General features: G+C 41.6%; 1 protein-coding gene across 1 annotated transcript; it reads left to right on the top strand.

The window, feature by feature from the left end:
• Window positions 1-15,167: 15,167 nt before the first annotated feature.
• On the top strand, window positions 15,168-17,597 carry LOC124287206 (transcription factor HES-1-B-like). The gene is made up of 4 exons (XM_046723704.1): window positions 15,168-15,328; window positions 15,438-15,533; window positions 15,980-16,067; window positions 16,467-17,597. The coding sequence occupies exons 1-4, from the start codon at window positions 15,278-15,280 to the stop codon at window positions 17,312-17,314; spliced, it is 1,083 nt and encodes a 360-aa protein (XP_046579660.1). The 5' UTR covers window positions 15,168-15,277; the 3' UTR covers window positions 17,315-17,597.
• Window positions 17,598-18,636: the final 1,039 nt, after the last annotated feature.

Raw genomic sequence — 18,636 nt, 5'->3', positions numbered from 1 at the left:
CTCAAGTATAATTATGTCTCTACAAAACATGAGGTAGTAAGTACATCGTAATTTTGCAAGAATGAGTTTTTGTGTAGCTATGACGAGGTTTACAGTTGTCTGGAGTATTGTCTGAAGCGGGTCCTTAATGGATTGGTTGGTTTTCGTGTTAACAGTAGTGTTGGGAATTGGTTGAAATTTCACAATTGATGATTGCTTCATTACCAACGAACAATCATCGAAAAAAATTGGTTATCGTCATTTTCAGATTTTCCTATCCAGGTTGTTATTGCTGATACGTATAACATGATGCAACTTGCTACTTTAAAGTGATGACTAATATATCATGGACATAAACCTCCTGGAGTCTTACAGAAATATTCAAATAAGTCATGATTTTTCAGTAAGTGAAGTCAGTTTTCTAAGAATTAAACACGTTTTCAGGCCCTGACAACTTCTAAGATATGTTCCACTGTCAAGTGTTGCAAAGACTAAAACAGTACTTCCAAAATCGTTTAATATCGATTATGAGAAAATGTGATCGATTGCTTGGTCGTTTGGCCACTGCGACCAATCTTCGATTATTTCAATTAATCGCAACACCACTAGTTAACAGTGACAACAATCACACAAAAAACAATATTATGTAAGATTTTATCCATCCTAAAGTTACACATTTGATGTCTATCATTGTACATGGTGGTATCTAGATTTACACGCTGCAGGATTCATCATTCTGAACACTCTGTATTATTCACCACACTGTGCATATAAAATAGTTACCATTAACATTATAGTATTTGGTATTATACAGCTAAGAAAGTGTAATCATTATACCTCACAGTCAACACCTGACCTTTATTCATCACGCTGTTTAGGAGATAAATGTACCCTGTTGGAAAATCAGAGGTATATGGCGAAATCATAATAGCTCTAAATTTGATTTAAAACCAAACGTGTCTCCATTCTACCATAACCGCGTTATTAAGATTCTTTTAAAAATACATACTGTGTTTGAAAATCAGAGGTATATGTGATTATATACCTCTGAATTAATTTAATTAACCAATCACAAACCAGTATTTACTGAAGTCCTGATACAATTATGATTATACACCAGAGTATTTTCCATTATTCACTATAGTATTTATCACTATTCATATTTATAACGATTCAACATGGTATTCATCTGATTCACTAGTCACCTTGAAATAAACCTACCCGTGAAGACCCGGGTTAGAATTGATCTTCGGCAACCCATGCTTGTCGTAAGCGGCGACTAACGGGATCGGGTGGTCAGGCCCGCTGACTTGTCATCGTATCCCATTTGCGTAGATCGGTGATCAAACTGTCAATCACTGGATTGCCTGGTCCAAACTCGATTACTGACCACATAGCTATAATATTGCTGAGTGCGGAGTTAAACAACAAAAAAACGAATAAACATGTCATGTGGACAAAAGCATTATTGAATGTCTCCCAATTCACCTGAATCTATCCTACCCAACTACACAAACAACTGCCCAGTCCTGTGCTCCCCACTGATAACAATAACGATTAAATCTCCACGATGGTCAAGTTTTCTTGTTTTCCCGACCCAAGTAGGTTAAACACCCGACATTGTTTTACGATATGCCTTATTATCTTCTCAAGCATGCTGGGATATCTTTCTTCACCACAGGTTATTGCAAATAGAGTTATCTCCCGTGACGCTGTTGTTTCCCGCTTGGCGTATTCAAGTGTTTAATCGTGCAGAAAGGAACATGTAATTGGCCAAACTGTGCGACAGCGTGTGGGAAGGAAAGCAGTTGGCTCAAATTGGGTCATATTGGCCAATAAGTTCCAGCGGCTTGGCTCGAAAAGGCCGTGTCACCTCCAATAATATCTCAGAGGACGCTTTGAAGTCCACACCTATGGTAACACTTCGCCATTGCGAATATGTAAACATGGATAGTCGGTCAACAAGGAGTGAGTTTAGTTCTACGCCGCACTAAGCAATATTCCAGATATATGGCGGCGGTCTGTAAATAATCGAGTCTGGACCAGACAATCCAGTGATCAACAGCATGAACATCGATCTACGCAATTGGGATACGATGACGTGTGTCAACCAGTCATCGAGCCTGACCACCCGATCCCGTTAGTCGCCTCTTACGACAAGCATGGGTTGCCGAAGATCAATTCTAACCCGGATCTTCACGGGTCGGTGAACAAGGAAGGTGGGATGTGTCAGTCGGGTCCATTCGGCAAGCTTCGCAATTTACGAATGTAAAACGTCAGTGCAAAAGAATACCCTGTTCTGACCGTCCTAAGAAAATGATAGATTTGATTTGTTGTCAAGGACAAACTAGCTGCAAAAATCACATAAATGGACCAATTTAAAACATTGATGACACCATGTCGACGTCCTGCAGTGCTGACATTCAAACAATTTGCCTAAAAATGTGAGCATGTAAGCCTGACACCACCTAGCACTAGTAAATAATCGAGTCTGGACCAGACAATTCAGAGGCTGACATCATGAACATCGATCTGTTCAACTGGGATACGATGACATACATCAACAAAATCAGCAAGCCTGACTACCCGATCCCGTTAGTCGCCTCACATCGCAAGGGTTTGTTTTGACCAGTTCTCAATCCATATCTTCCCCGGGTCAATTTTCATGAGTTTCACTAGTAACTCAAACAACAATCAACGTGCATTGCAGAGGGTGGAGTCTTTTTCCATAGAAAGTTAAATAAGAGTGAGTGAATTTGTTTTACGCCACTTTTAGCAATATTCAGCAATGTCACGGCGATTGACGCCAGAAATGGGCTTCACACCTTGTACCCATGTGGAGAATCGAACCCGGGTCTTCTGTATAACGAGCGAACGCTTTAACCACTAGGCTACCGCATCGTCCCTGGTGTGTTAGCACCATAACGGCAATGGACTCTACATCGACAAACTACGTCACTTTGGCCACACATTAAACAGGCAAGGAACTAAAATACTGACCAAAGCGGATTTATACCACACTCACTCACTTACAGAATGTCCCTTTGGAATGCGATCTTCGAAGCATTTGCGTTTCAGCTTCTATTTTATTGTTTCATTTATCTACCCGCCCTTGTCAACCATATCAACGAATGTCTTCAATCAATGTTCGCACAAATCTGACGACGCCAGTCTAACAATAGACGCACTTTTGCGCAGGTCTCACATTCAGGGTCCGCATGGGTTCGAGAGTACACCGGTGTCAGAACGAGGCGACTCGTGGTCAGCCATATTGAATGTAAGATGTCATGGCGTCTCAACGCCTTCAAACCGGCGCCGGTATAAAGATCAATTGGTACACTAGACATTAAGAGTAAATGACACAGGAGATAGCTTTACTGATAATGTCAAAAGAGGTATACATTTTCTCTTTCTAATCAAAAATAATAAACATGATTGAGTCTGTTTGAATGCAAAGTATTGCACCCTGCCGAAAACAAGTTTGTCCTTTGTGTGGAATAACGATGAATGGCATGATAGGGACAGCTAGCTTGTCGTTTACGTCCGTGACACCCGTACAGTTCTAGCCATGTGACATCCCACCCATTCAAATGTTTAGAAGTCATCATGCTAGGTACATTTAATTGCTTGCCATTGTTGGGTGCGGAACGTTATCCTTCGTTGCACTTAGCATTGCTGGTCGGGTAACCAAAGCGAAACGTCCGAAAAACGGTTCAGAATTTTATAAGATTAAAATGAAACTAAATATTAAAAAAACAAAACAAATAACTGTATCCTACATGTACATCATTACGGATTCTGCTGCGGTTTCGTTGAGACGGCATCCCACATCTTTACTGGGTACAATGTGTGAAGCCTATTTCTGGTGTCCACCGCCATGATATTGCTGGAATATTGCTGTATGTCACACATGTTACACAATGGCTTGTATGTCACACATGTTACACAATGGCATGCATGGCACACATGTTATATAATGGCATGTGTGTCACACATGTTACATAATGGCATCGATGTCACTAATGTTACATAATGGTACGTATGTCACACATGTTACACAATGGCATGTATGTCACACATGTTACACAATGGCTTGTATGTCACACATGTTACACAATGGCTTGTATGTCACACATGTTACACAATGGCATGCATGGCACACATGTTATATAATGGCATGTGTGTCACACATGTTACATAATGGCACGTATGTCACACATGTTACATAATGGCTTGTATGTCACACATGTTACATAATGACACGTATGTCACAAATGTTACATAATGACACGTATGTCACACATGTTACATAATGGCACGTATGTCTCACATGTTACATAATGACACGTATGATCGTGGAAATCACCCAGCGTCACGTATGTCACCTTTGTCAATCAAGCAGACCACACACTATAAATTGACAAAACACTCAGTACACGTACAACACTGTGACCGAGTCCGATGCCGCATCTGTAGAAATAAGGCGTCTATCGATACAAGACAGCGATACAAAATACACAGGGAACGCCGTGGACGGTAACGACACTGCTCCCACCTCACCCAGATGTTGGAACCAGAGGTCGCTTTCGGGAATCTAGGAGAGGACCCGGAATTGTTCTCCCAGACCTACGAGAATTCCATCCCACTGAGGCTCGTGTGTGGGTTGTGTGTGGTATGCACAGGTGGTATATATAGTGTTACAACATAGATCTCTTCAGGCACATACACAAAGCTTACGTTCAGGGATATGAACATATCAACGAGATACCAACGTGGACTCAGTTTTCTTCTTACGAAATACCTTTGAACATTTTTTTTCTTTTCTAAGTATATACCAGTGATACTGGTGTTGTGTGACATAAAGGTATTTTACTAGCATATCTTTAAATAGGTTTATACGTCCATGTAACCAAGGCGACACCAGGCTTGTGCTCACGTGTATTTCCAGATGGAATAAACGCACCATTTGTTGTGGCAAGAATCACATTAGGCTGATCCACTCTCATCAAAGTTTATTTCCATTTTCCTTACATGTATTTATTTATCATCGTTGCATCGTTGCATAACGCAATTAAGATGTATCGTTGGGTACTAAATAATTGATGACGAGTGGCTTAGAAAACTACAAAAAAGAAACAAAATACTTGTTAAGGAAACAACACAAACCTGAGCCTTTTAAAGTGTACAAATATTCAAATTCCATATTTTCTAAATAAGCAATTAATTAGATCAAATATGTTTTCTTTTAGCTCATTTGGACATAGAAACATAAACTACAAAATACTCACACCTGTGTTCTGCCATAACTGCTTGTCCCGCTCTAAGCATGGAGGCCTTCTGTGTGATTGTGCCCATGTGCTTCTGATCATGTGATTAGATGCCAGTATGTGAATTATCTTTGAAATTTGCAAAAGTTTAGGCAGCAACCTGGGTTTGAACCTGTAATCTGTGTAGTTGTGAATGATTAACTGAGTGGTTCAAGTGAACAATCCTTTATACCACAAGCACTTGAACAGATGTCCTTTCATTTGCAACAGGTTTCATGGTACGTGCACGTGTCCTTCATTTGTAACAAGTTTCATTGTACAAACATGCGTCCTTTCATTGCAGCAAGTATCGGGATACAAACACGACGTGTCCTTTCATTCGCAACAAGTTTCATATAAATACACGACGTGTCCTTTCATTTGCAACAAGTTTCATATATATATATACACGACGTGTCCTTTCACTTGCAACAAGTTTCAAATACATACACGACATGTCCTTTCATTTGCAACAAGTTTCATATATATACACGACGTGTCCTTTCATTTGCAACAAGTTTCATATATATACACGACGTGTCCTTTCATTTGCAACAAGTTTCATATACATACACGACGTGTCCTTTCATTTGCAACAAGTTTCATATATATACACGACGTGTCCTTTCATTCGCAACATTTATCATATATATACATGACGTGTCCTTTCATTTGCAACAAGTTTCATATACATACACGACGTGTCATTTCATTCGCAACAGGTTTCACATACATACACGACGTGTCCTTTCATTTGCAACAAGTTAAAAGCACAGCGCTCGTGACCGGAGTAACGTGTAAATTGATTCATAAGTGACCAAAAATTATATCCCATGAAATTCCCAATATCGACTTGCATCATATGTTCTTGTGGGTTTTCAGGTGCTCAACCGACTTGGCTTTGCGTGTGTTTGGGACGGATGCCAATGATGGAGCAGGATACACTTACTTTTCCGCGAACACCCGGATGCATCACAATTTGATAGTTCTTCATTAACATATTCATAGAATCGGAAACGTACAATGGACTTGGTGTTGAGTAAAACATTCGATGGTTTGGAAGGTTTTATTGATAATTCAATAATTTGTACAATAACATTAAAAATAAATTAAATTATGTTATTTAATATTATGTCTTTTTCAAACAAAGTCTGCAGTGTCTTCTCGAGATTTTGTGTGCATAATAAATGCATGGCATTTAAACTAAATGAATAAAAAAATATAAATAGTCTGATCTGCACAAAAGAACATTTGTTTCCTCAGTCAGGCAGAGATCACCGTGAGTCCATAAACTTAAACCGCACAGATTAGTTAAACCATTTCATCATATCGAAACATGATTACATCTATGCATGATAACATCAAAGAACCAACACCCCTTCCGAAAATGCATGATGGTGTCTGCACGTACACGTCCCGAACGCGTCCAGGACGATCTATCATCGGCACCGACAAGTACATATAAATCCGAGTTGGAATCCCACCAAGCGATGAAACTTTATGTGAACATAAAATAGCCAATTTCATAAATTGTCAAAATGTCAGCCCGTTTTATCAGGTCTGCAATCACATCTCTACCTGTTGGACCGTGTCATTTAGGTCGTCGATTGTAAAGATAATTTCCGTCTTGACAATTACCTCCCTTTGTCCCCTTTCTTTGTGAAATTACTTGCCAGGAACCTGATACATAACGTATACTTGTTTTTACCTCGTGTCCTGACAAACACTGGTGACTTTGATGGCAGCCAGCATCTCCTGAGTGGGGACATGGTTGAGATTTTGTACTGTCTGCGAGGGTACAGCTGAGTCCCCCTCCCACATCCTGGAGAGAACAGTTATAAAAAGGAGTTCAACTCTGGTCCAGAATGATTTGGCAAGTTTAATTTCCCTCAGCTCTAATATTACGATTTTGGGATGATTTGGCAAGTCTAATTTCCCTCAGCTCTAATATTACGATTTTGGGATGATTTGGCAAGTCTAATTTCCCTCAGCTCTAATATTACGATTTTGGGATGATTTGGCAAGTCTAATTTTCCTCAGCTCTAATATTACGATTTGGGGATGATTTGGCAAGTCTAATTTCCCACAGCTCTAATATTACGATTTGGGGATGATTTGGCAAGTCTAATTTCCCTCAGCTCTAATATTACGATTTTGGGATGATTTGGCAAGTCTAATTTCCCTCAGCTCTAATATTACGATTTTGGGATGATTTGGCAAGTCTAATTTCCCTCAGCTCTAATATTACGATTTTGGGATGATTTGGCAAGTCTAATTTCCCTCAGCTCTAATATTACGATTTTGGAATGATTTGGCAAGTCTAATTTCCCTCAGCTCTAATATTACGATTTTGGGATGATTTGGCAAGTCTAATTTCCCTCAGCTCTAATATTACGATTTGGGGATGATTTGGCAAGTCTAATTTCCCTCAGCTCCAGCATTAAGATTAATTTTCTTGGCTCCTTTCGGAATTTTATGGTTTTCATAGATAGTTATAATTGCAAGCTCTCAAAGCAGCGTTTAAAGGTCACATGCAACATAAAACACAACTTTGCAGATTCTGATACCTTTCGGTATGGACGTACCGAAACAAATCATCAAAAATGCAAATTCAAGTTATAAAGTTGAAAAATAACGCGATGAAAAAAACCGCGCGAAATCGGAGTTCAAACGATTCACTAATTTTCCCCCGAAAATTTCTGGGGAAAACGGGTTTCAACAGCTGGGCTGCGCTCATAGCATGTGCGCAGTGAAATAGGTTCGCGCAACTTGGAAGCGGGCTGTCTGGTGAATACTCGGTGAAGGCTTTGGTGTGAGCTATTTTCTTAATGTTTTGTTGATATCTCACAGGCGCGAGCTTTTTATATGTTATGACAGTAAATAAACTGTTTATATAATTTCATTGGTCTATTTCACCACACGTTCTTCTTACTGAGTCACTTTCTCAGTTCGATACTTAAAAGCAATGTCATTATTTAGCGTTGACACAATTTCTAACTGTGATATAGATATGTCGCTGTCACAGACAAAACTCAATGTCTTGTTTTATTGACACCTGTGTGTCTGCCTGCCTGTCTGCTAATGACAATATTCAATACACAACTGCGATCACTGACCACATGCAATTTGAACTTAACACCAATCAGGCTATACACCATAAACAAAACGCATTGATTTATGTCCCGAGTTCGGTCTCTGTCACATTATGTAATTACACAGACAGGCAGGTGTGATACTTGAACACATGACATGTTATGATGTCTGTTGATTGCAAAATGTTATACACAAAAATTGAGCATGTATTTACAAAACCCAACATCTCTATATATACACACACAATGAGTCGTGAAAGCGGCATCTGCTAATGAACCAGCCGTTACACTTGAGTGCACACCCACCCGCTCTGACTCGGTTCGGTATCCCGGCTGCTTCGTTTCGGGGGAGGTAAACCCAAGTACAAAATATTGCACTTTTGATTTGCGATTATACGCTTATAATTTTGTTTATTTGTTTTTTCATAATCAGCAATGCATATTATATGTCATGAAGAAGTGATAATTGTGTTTTAATTATGTTTGATTTTTTTGTTGCATGTGACCTTTAACAAAACCTGACCCTCCCGTTAATCTCAGACCCAAAAGAATATATACTAGGCACAATAAATAGGGGAACCCTAAAGTGAAATTTATAGTTGAAACAATGCTACATAAAAGTTGCAAGCTGATTGCATTCGAACCCAGATCGGAATATCACTTACGGCTGACACCACAGTCAGCACCATATTACCTTTACATGATACACGTGCACCATGCACCACGCGTGCATTCTAGCCTATAAAACTGACAGTAAGCGTGTCCCACTATCCCTTGTGAAAATGCCACCTTGACAGTACCTGACAAACGCACAGAAATGGCAGGCCATTGGCATGATAGAGGGTGGACAATCTCAGAATAGTGTTGCCCGGTTCTTCAGGAAGTCCTAAAGCGTCATTTCCAGTCTCATCAACCTTTACCATCAGACAGGGGGCTTTAGAATGAGGACCGGTCGAGGATAACGCCCTAAAACCACCCCCAGACAAGACGACTTCCTGAGAACTATAGCTCTGAGGAATCGATTTGTCACAGCCCCGGATTTAAAAATGGAAGTCTTCAGAGCCACAGGAACACGGATTTCGAACTCTACTGTACGAAACAGGCTCCGTAGCAGTGGTCGTACGTCAAGACGTCCATTCAAAGGCGTGACGATAACAGCTAACCACAGACGTCTTCGTCATCAGTGGGCTCAGCAACGTCAGGTGTGTGGGAACCGGCAATGGCGACATGTGATGTTTAGTGATGAATCCGCTTTCGTTTGCGATTCACGGATGGACGATTGCGTGTGTGGCGACGCCGAGGAGAGCGTTATGGGAGACCCACGGTACAGGAACACGATTCTTATTCAGGCGGCTCTATCATGGTCGGGTTATGAATTTCTTTGAATAGGGGGACTGATTTGATTCTTGTACGGGGTAATTTGACAGGCCAGTGGTATACGGACGAGATCTTACGGCCACACGTGGTTCCAATGGTTCACAGGGCAGGTCGAAATTTTGTGTTTCAGGACGATAATGCACGTCCCCACAGAGCTCGTGTTGCCGTGAACTTCTTGCAATAACAAGGTGTTACAAATTTACCCTGGCAGGCTAAAACATCCCCTATCAAACATCTGTGGGACGAGTTAGGGCGTCATCTTGATGTGTTAGGTAGAGCACTGCAGCAAGAGTGGCACTTGATTCCAAGGGCGACAATTCAGCGGTTGGTGTCCAGCATGCCTGCAAGGTGTCGTGCATGTATTGCTGCTCATGGTGGACCCACTCGTTATTAAGTATATCTGACATACTTACCGTACGGTTGTGCTGATTAAATTATACATGCTTCACAAAGTCAAGGGGTTCCTTTATTGTTTGTGTCTAGTATATATAAAAACAAGAGTCCAACTGAATTTATTTTTTATGAATATATTATTTGTATATTTCTAAATAAAATAACTTTATCGACAATATTCACTAAAACCTACCAAAACGTCACAAACATTTCACCACCGATCTAACCTGAGTACTTTCTTATTTAAGAAGGTACTGAGCTCTCATTTCTATGGTGGGTATGGCACTTGTGTAGATCGGCTGTATATGGAGTGCCGTTAAGGTGTACTTACTCTGTGCGAAAGGACACTAGGATCTACTTACTATATGCAACAGGTATATAATGTCCACTAACTCCATATAGGAAGATATCAATGTGAACCAGGGTGGTGGGGTAGCTCAGTGGTTAAAGCGTTCGCTCCTCACGCCAAAGACCCGGGTTCGATTCCCCACATGGGTACAATGTGTGAGGCATATTTCTGGTGTCCCCCGCCGTGATGTTGCTGGAATATTACTAAAAGCGACGTCAGTCCATACTCACTCACTCAACACATCGGTCATTGACTGTACTAATGTGAGCGGACAACAAGAGGGGAGCGAGTATGATTTTCTGCCCCTTGAAGAAATATTCCAGCAATATAATGGTACATGTAGGTGCACAAGGTAAGGCGTTTACACATTAAACTCACATGAGGAATCGAACTCGGGCCGAGTCCCTCACAAAGGCGTATTCACTGTGAGATGGCATTATGACAATCTCATTATTATCAGATCATTTTGCCCAATAGGATACCTCCGTGCTTTAAGACCCGAGCACCCCTCCATAAAAGGTCGGGTCACGCGTGTTCTTGGGCCAATAAGGTGTCAGCTTTCTAAAGATGATCGGGCTTTATTTCTTTGCCAATAATCGGAAACTTTGGTTTCCACATATGAAAGCCACAAAGAAGACAAACTTGTCCTTCGATTTTACTCCCCATGGTAAGCGCAGATACCATGTCGCTCAAGAATGGGTGCATCATAAATCATAAACAATATAACGGCGAGGCTTTATTTGTTTGGAGTCGGAACTCCCCGACTATATTTATTTTCTTGGGACAGATATCAGATATGTTTGTCTGCATACTTCGCTCCCCCGTATGGAGAGTTTAGATGCTTCGACCCTGACTGACTGATACTTGAGTTCACCTGACACAACCTCCTGTGGAGGTACAAGGGGGATAACTCTGTGGCTACAACTTCTATTTTATCCCAACAAATTCCAAATGCCATGAAACAATAAAAGGTCCTCATGTCGAGGTGTCCTCCGATCTTCACACATGAAATTATATTATTGGAGCATAAGGTCTGATGATAACTGTATGTGATAGGGTATTAAGATGTCTTACACTCAGAGGGGCTGTGGGGTAGCCTAGTGGTTAAAACGTTCGGTCGTCACGCCGAAGGCCCGTGTTCAATTCCCCATATGGGTACAAAGTGTGAGGCAAGAGGGCAGAGAGATGTAATGGATGCATGTTTTGGAGCACAAAGAAACACTGACCTCATGTGAAAAGGTTCACAGTTGTACAAACACTGAAATGTCACTTCTGTGAAATGGCTGTTCGTGAGGTGCCACTCAACTGTACAGACCCGTGTGGGCACAAAGATTAACTACCTACATATGGTGGGATATAATCATAAGGATCCAGTGTATATGATGAGGATCCGTGAAGATCTGGGTTGTAAGAGGCGACTAACGGGATCGGGTGGTAAGGCTCGCTGACTTGGGTGACATCGTATCCCAATTGCGTAGATGTTCATGCTGTTGATCACTGGATTGTCTGGCCCAGATTCGATTATTAACGGACCGCTGCCATATAGCTGGAATATTGCTGAGTGGACACCTGAAATGGACATCACACATTGTACCCATGTGGGGAATCGAACACGGGTCTTCGGCGTGACGGGCCAAAGCTTTAACCACAAACGAACGAACACACATGTCATGTTGACAATAGTATTTATGAATGACTCCCAATTCACTTGAATCTATCCTAGCCAACTACATAAACAATTGTCCAGTCCTCCTGTGTCGCCCCACCCCCACCCCCAACCCCTACCCCCAATGATAACAATAACGATAATAAAGATTAAACCTCCACGATGGTCAAGTTTTCTTGTTTTCCTGACACAAGTAGGTTAAACACCCGACATTGTTTTATGATATGCCTTATAATCTACATGGCATCGTATCCCAATTGGGTAGATCGATGCTCCAGCTGTTTATCACTGGATTGTCTGGTCTAGACTCGATTATTTACAGACCACCACCATATAGCAGGAAGATTGCTGAGTGCGGCGTTAAACAACAAATCGACAACAAAGAACTGACTGACTGAATTTAGTTTTACGCCGCTTTTAGCAATATTCCAGCAATATCACGGCGGGGGACACCAGAAATGGGCTTCACACATTGTGCCCATGTGGGGAATCGAACCCGGGTCTTCGGCGTGACGAGCCAACGCTTTAACCACTAGGCTACCCCACCGCCCCAACAACAAAGAAAGAAACACACGTTGAACCAAGGACAGTGCCAAATAGGATCGGCTCCACATCCCAAAACTCGGCCATAACAGCACCATGGTATTGGATCAACACAATGTGTCAACATACCACGACTAATGGGCGGTATTGGCATGAGAGAGTTAATGCGTTTTCAATTTAAGAAATATTTTCACATTGGTGTGACTACGAGTTGGACGTACGCTTGAAGGAAAGCACAATAGCCGTAATCTGGTAATTGCTGGAAGGCTGAATACGTACTCCCAGCAATGTATCCGACTACCGTCGGGCGAGCGTACCTTACGGCAGGACTTACTGTCAATCCCATAATGATATGTGTATTGCTTCGCCCATAGGTGTCTTGCATGGAGAGCTGACAAGCAGTGGCAGATATTTTGTAATGCGGGCTGTCAGGCATATAGGGGTTTTCCACGTGACTGGGCCTTCGAGCACATGACCGCCGAGGGGGATAACCTCTAACCTCTTCCCATTCTACCTGGCTAAATACTCGAAAATATATGTCACAACATCTTGAGCTCGTGTCGAAACAGCGGTAACGGCAAATGTGAGAAGGGGACAGGAGGGAGGCGGGAGGGAGGGAAGTTGAGGTAAGGGCTTGGAGAGAGCGAGGGATAGCGAGGAGAGAGAGAGAGAGAGAGAGAGAGAGAGAGAGAGAGAGAGAGAGAGAGAGAGCAAGATGATTGTGAGAAAGAGAAAGAAAGGATGAGAAAGCGAGGGACACGAAGAGTAGAGAAAAAAATCACATATAGAAAGAGAGAGCGGGATAATGAAGAGAGTCTGACAGAGAAAGAGAAAAGAGTGGAAAAATAAGAGATAAACTGAGAGAGATACGGGAAGAGAGAGAGAGAGCGCGAGAGCGAAGGATAATGGAGAGAACGTGACAGGGAGAAAGAGAAAAGAGTGGGAAAATAAGAGATACGGGAAGAGAGAGAGCGAGAGCGAAGGATAATAGAGAGAACGTGACAGAGAAAAAGACTGACTGACTGACTGACTGAGTTTAGTTTTACGCCGCTTTTAGCAATATTCCAGCAATATCACGGCGGGGGACACAGAAATGGGCTTAACACATTGTGCCCATGTGGGGAATCGAACCCGGATCCTCGGCGTGACGAGCCAACGCTTTAACCACTAGGCTACCCCACCGCCCCGACAGAGAAAAAGAGAAGAGAGTAGGAAAATAAGGGAGAAAGTCAGGAGAAAGATGAGCTGAAGAGAGCGACGGCGAAGGGATTGACGAGAGAGAGAAGGACAGAGAAAGAGAGGAATGAGCTTATCCTTTTCCGTAGTCATTCTAAAGCGGTATCAGATCTCCCCACCACCATGCAACTTCAAAAGCTATCAAATTTATCCGGCAGCCGTGCACCCAAGATGAGACTGACGATGTCGACTTGAAACCACGGAAACAAGGGCTTATTAGCTTACACGCGTACGCAAACCCACCCAAAATTCCAGACATCTTAGGAAAAAACAAATATTGGTCTATATATTATACACAGACGAGCAAATTCCATTCCAATGAAATACAATACGACCTCGTCAATCCGAACACCTCGGTGATTTGTCCACATTAACAGATTGCCGGATAAACAATTGGTAGGCAGTGTCGCTTTGATTATATAAAGAGACGTTCTCAGGAACAGACGTCCACAATGTGGGGGTTCCAGATTAACAAGGTTTGGCTGTATTTGACACTAGGTCCTTGAGGCTGCGTATATGCCTCGTGTTGGTGTATTGTTATCAACCATAGCCTGTAGATCCTCTTTCCTCATCAAGTCAGATCATTTTCTCACCCAGTAATGGCCACTAATGCCCGCTCCACAAGCTGTGATCTATTGGCTCCGTTCTCGAGTTGGCGTTATTGTGTAATACACAAGATATGAATATGTTATGATAAAATGCGCAAACAGAAAAAAATAATGGATGTATTAAACACTCTGCCCATAAACTTTTTGATATATAAGAATAATACATCGGGCTAACTGCATAAAAATTTGAATTTGAAATTGCAAATTGAAATGAGCGTAAATGCAAGCCCTTTTGAGCTGTGGTGGGGTTTCAACTCAACACGATGAACTAAATAAAAGGGTGTCTGCATTTCCCACGCTCTACCCGTGCCCCGCTCGCCGAGGTGTTTTCGTGTGTCGGGTATCGGCGTTCCACGCCACATATATCCCCCAGGTAGAGGGTTGGGGGGACCCAGGTGACGTCTACCTGGCCGCGAGGTGGGGGCGTGGTTTTCCCACACTCCTTCTCAAGCCTGGTCGCGTGCCTTCATTACCATATCAACCACTAGAGGCATGTCCGGACCTGAACCGAGGCCGGACGTGCTCGCGACGTCATTTGAGCCAATCAGAGAACAGCTTGCCACGAGCTGGGCGGAGCCAGCGGGAGCGTGATTGACACGCGAATGGACAAGTGCAGTTCCCACGTAAAGGTAAGACTGTGTGTAGGTATTTACTTGAGTATTCGCGTGACAGGAGACATTCCTTCGCACACCCTTGCTCTCGCGGGTGGACAATTCCGCTACACAAACATGCATTCCGACAAAGTCTCCACAACGGCGGGGGAAACTCGCGACAGAAAAGTAAGTATTGAATATTTACGAATCTTATTTTCAAAGTTACGAATCGACATTCTTTTTTTTCATCTCGAGCGTTTGTCATTATTTTAACAATCTCCACGTCTTGTTCCAGAGCACAAAACCAATCATGGAAAAGAGGCGTCGAGCTAGAATCAACGCCAGCCTGTCAGAACTGAAGTCACTTTTACTCGAAGTCATCAAAAAAGAGGTAAAAAATTACATCTTCAATAAGCAGATGCCCATGCGTCAAAAATATTAAAATGATGAAAAAATCGTTTCTGTAATTTAAAAATGAGAACATGACAATTAAGGATTTATATATTTGAAACACTAATCTCAAAATTTTAACAAATCTGATAAATTTAATGTCTTAAATGATAGGAAAATGTATAGACAAATAAAAACATCAATAAATCACCATTTGCGAAACAGGTGTTTCATGGTGACATTGCGAATATGCTAACGGTGAATGCATGTATACGTTTGATGTTTTCTGTATCGTAAATATAATCATCTTCTGCAACGCTGTTGCGAGACGTTTACGGCCGAATGGCTTGACGACCACTTTCCCACGGTAGCTTGCTCCACGTCTAAATATAAGTACAGTATGTATGTAAGTGTGTTGATGTATAGCACGTGTGTCTACGTTGACAGGGGGGGCGCCACAACAAGATGGAGAAGGCGGACATTCTGGAGATGACAGTCAAACACCTGAGAGAGATCCAGAGACACTCGCTTACAGGTGAGACATTCAATAAAACCTGTTATATTAATATCCATGACGTGTCATTAAACTCAACACGGAACTGACTTTGAAATAGGAATTGCGTTGTGTTTTTAAGTTGCGGGCTGATATTTGTCGTATAATTTGCATACTTTTAAAACTTTCTAAATAGTCGTTTTTTATAAATTAAATGGCAGATAAAAGAAGAAACATATTTGCATAATTTTTATAATTTTTATTTTTCCTTGAGAGGAAATGGGTTTCTGTTTGATAAGTTAGCAAAATAATATATTAAATATTATATATATTTAATTCAATATTATATGTATTTTTATCCACGTAATACAAAATTCGCAATATAGTATTTAACTTACAAGAGGCCAAGTTTATGTTTAAATATTTTTCATTTAATTTTAGCCTCAGTCGGACACGAGCCAATCAACATCGATAAACAGCGACTTGGATTTAACGAGTGCGCACAGGAAGTGAGCAGATATTTAAGTACAATCGACGGATGTGATGTTGAACTCAGAGCCCGTGTTCTAGACCATCTTGCAAGCTGTGTTACTGGTGATGAGACAAGCAGCTCATCGCCTCCACCCCCTGTGACGTCACTTCCGCTAACTCCTCCAACTCCACCAGCGCCACTTCCGGCACAGACCGTTACGACTTCGACAGTGTCTTCGTCCAGTGAACAACCATTAATTCCTCAAACAACGCAATCAATTCCTTTCTCCACGGATATAAACAATAATATCGCTGGATTTACAGCTCCTCAACCTGTCCAAGCAACCAAAGTTGTCAGCGGGCTACAAGTCATACCGACAAAGCTTCAAAACGGAGAAATTGCCTTCGTGTTGCCTACCAACGTGCTCGGCGGCAGTCACGTCCCAAACTACATCATCCCCGTCTACACATCACCCAACACTTCCCCAACGAAGCCGCCCGTTACCATGGCAATGACCGGAGCCCCTACGGCTGGTTCTGTGATGACAATTATGCCTTCTGCGGATGTTTTTCAGACATGCGCACTGGCCCCGTTGCCTGGCAACATAAACATCCTTTCCGGATCTGTGTCATCTCCTCATTCAGTTTCTCCCTGTTCCTCATCAGACTCGTCCATGCTGTCGCTGTCTCCGACATTACGGAACTCTGTGAATGACGTCAGAGATATGCGAGACGTACGTCATCATGACGTCGGAGAGTTACGAGAGGTACGTCATCCGCAAGTTACCGCAGAGCCAGTATGGCGACCATGGCACTGATGTTTGCTTCATCAAAATGCTGGATATGTGATACAAAAGGCCAAAAGTGAGTGATTCCTTCAGTTTACAGAGTGCTATTTCGGTGATGTCCGATGTGGTTATGAATCCAAAGCTCCTGGATTTTCAATGTGATAAACAATTATCAACGGACTTAACCATACAACACATGTGATCAAGCGAGAAAACGACGTCACGCAGTTTATTATTTTATAATATTACAGTGTTTTATACTACTGTTCAATACGAATGTTATGTAATATATAAATGTTTTATTACTGCAAAACTATTGTGTCTGTTTTGTTATTCTCCTGTTCATAAGAACATACAGGTATGCTCGTCCGGCAGTCAGTGGGTACCCGGTAGGATGAGATGGTTACAGGGTGACTGTCACCCTACTTGTGCCTCATGGGCAATTTGGGTTGTATGTACCCCTGAGATAGCTGAGACCCACTTACCGGAGCATTAATGGTGTTAGTGCTATGACAATGAATGGACTAAAGCGCATTACAAAACAATATCCATTTATCAATAGTATTATCATATTTTTGATTTTTTTTAAATATACATTTCACCACAGTGAAACATTTGACTCTAGTAATAAATCTAGAAAGAGCTGGTACCACATAGTTTACACGAAGATTATGTCCAAGAGTTATAAAAACTAAAATTTGGATTTTGGGAGCGTTTGGCAAGTAATCCAGATTCACTTTGTGATTCAAGTGAAATATGCTTTCAAAGCGGCATAAAGATAAACTCACACACCGTTATCGGTAGAACAAATCGGAGTGTTATTTGCATGTAATAATGTTTTAACTGCAAAATTTTAATAAAAATAAAAATTGTTATAAAAATACGTCAAATAAATAAAAATATACAGCGAAGTATATGTGAGTAGGGTGTACGGGTGGGGTGGGTGTTAAAGAGATTGGGTCAGTGCGGACTAAAACTGGATTTATAGCGCAACCCTGCGCCAATATCTGGTCCCAGTATAAATAATGGATCCATAGAATTCTGCCCTCCAGATCAAGTTTTATCTCCTGAATTCCGAGAAAATCTTCCGCTTTCCTGGTACACTCCACCAGACCACGCGGGCGGCTTGCTGCATGCAAAACGGGAACAACAAATAGACACATGATAACGCTGCACAAAGCCGACTTAAATCCACAAACTATTGACCATTGAGTATCATTTTGAATGTATACCTATAAATATGAAAATCTACAAACTGTTGACTATTCAGTGATTATTTTGAATGTGTACCTAGGACTGTGGACCGAAACTCCAGGACATATAATACACCAGGTGGTATCAATAGAAATGTT

The sequence above is a fragment of the Haliotis rubra genome, unplaced genomic scaffold (genome assembly GCF_003918875.1).
Source record: "Haliotis rubra isolate DU_JTF1 unplaced genomic scaffold, ASM391887v1 Scf4, whole genome shotgun sequence".
Lineage (NCBI taxonomy): Eukaryota > Metazoa > Mollusca > Gastropoda > Lepetellida > Haliotidae > Haliotis > Haliotis rubra.
Note: the sequence above shows the minus strand (reverse complement) of the source record. Positions and strands in the feature narration are given on the sequence as shown.

What these genes read in the sequence shown, in the direction of transcription:
- LOC124287206 (XM_046723704.1), top strand. Translation starts at nt 15,278, where the DNA reads ATGCATTCCGACAAAGTCTCCACAACGGCGGGGGAAACTCGCGACAGA. An exon ending in TCGAAGTCATCAAAAAAGAG is followed by an intron (nt 15,534 to 15,979) that starts GTAAAAAATTAC and finishes CTACGTTGACAG; the next exon opens with GGGGGGCGCCACAACAAGAT. An exon ending in CCAGAGACACTCGCTTACAG is followed by an intron (nt 16,068 to 16,466) that starts GTGAGACATTCA and finishes ATTTAATTTTAG; the next exon opens with CCTCAGTCGGACACGAGCCA.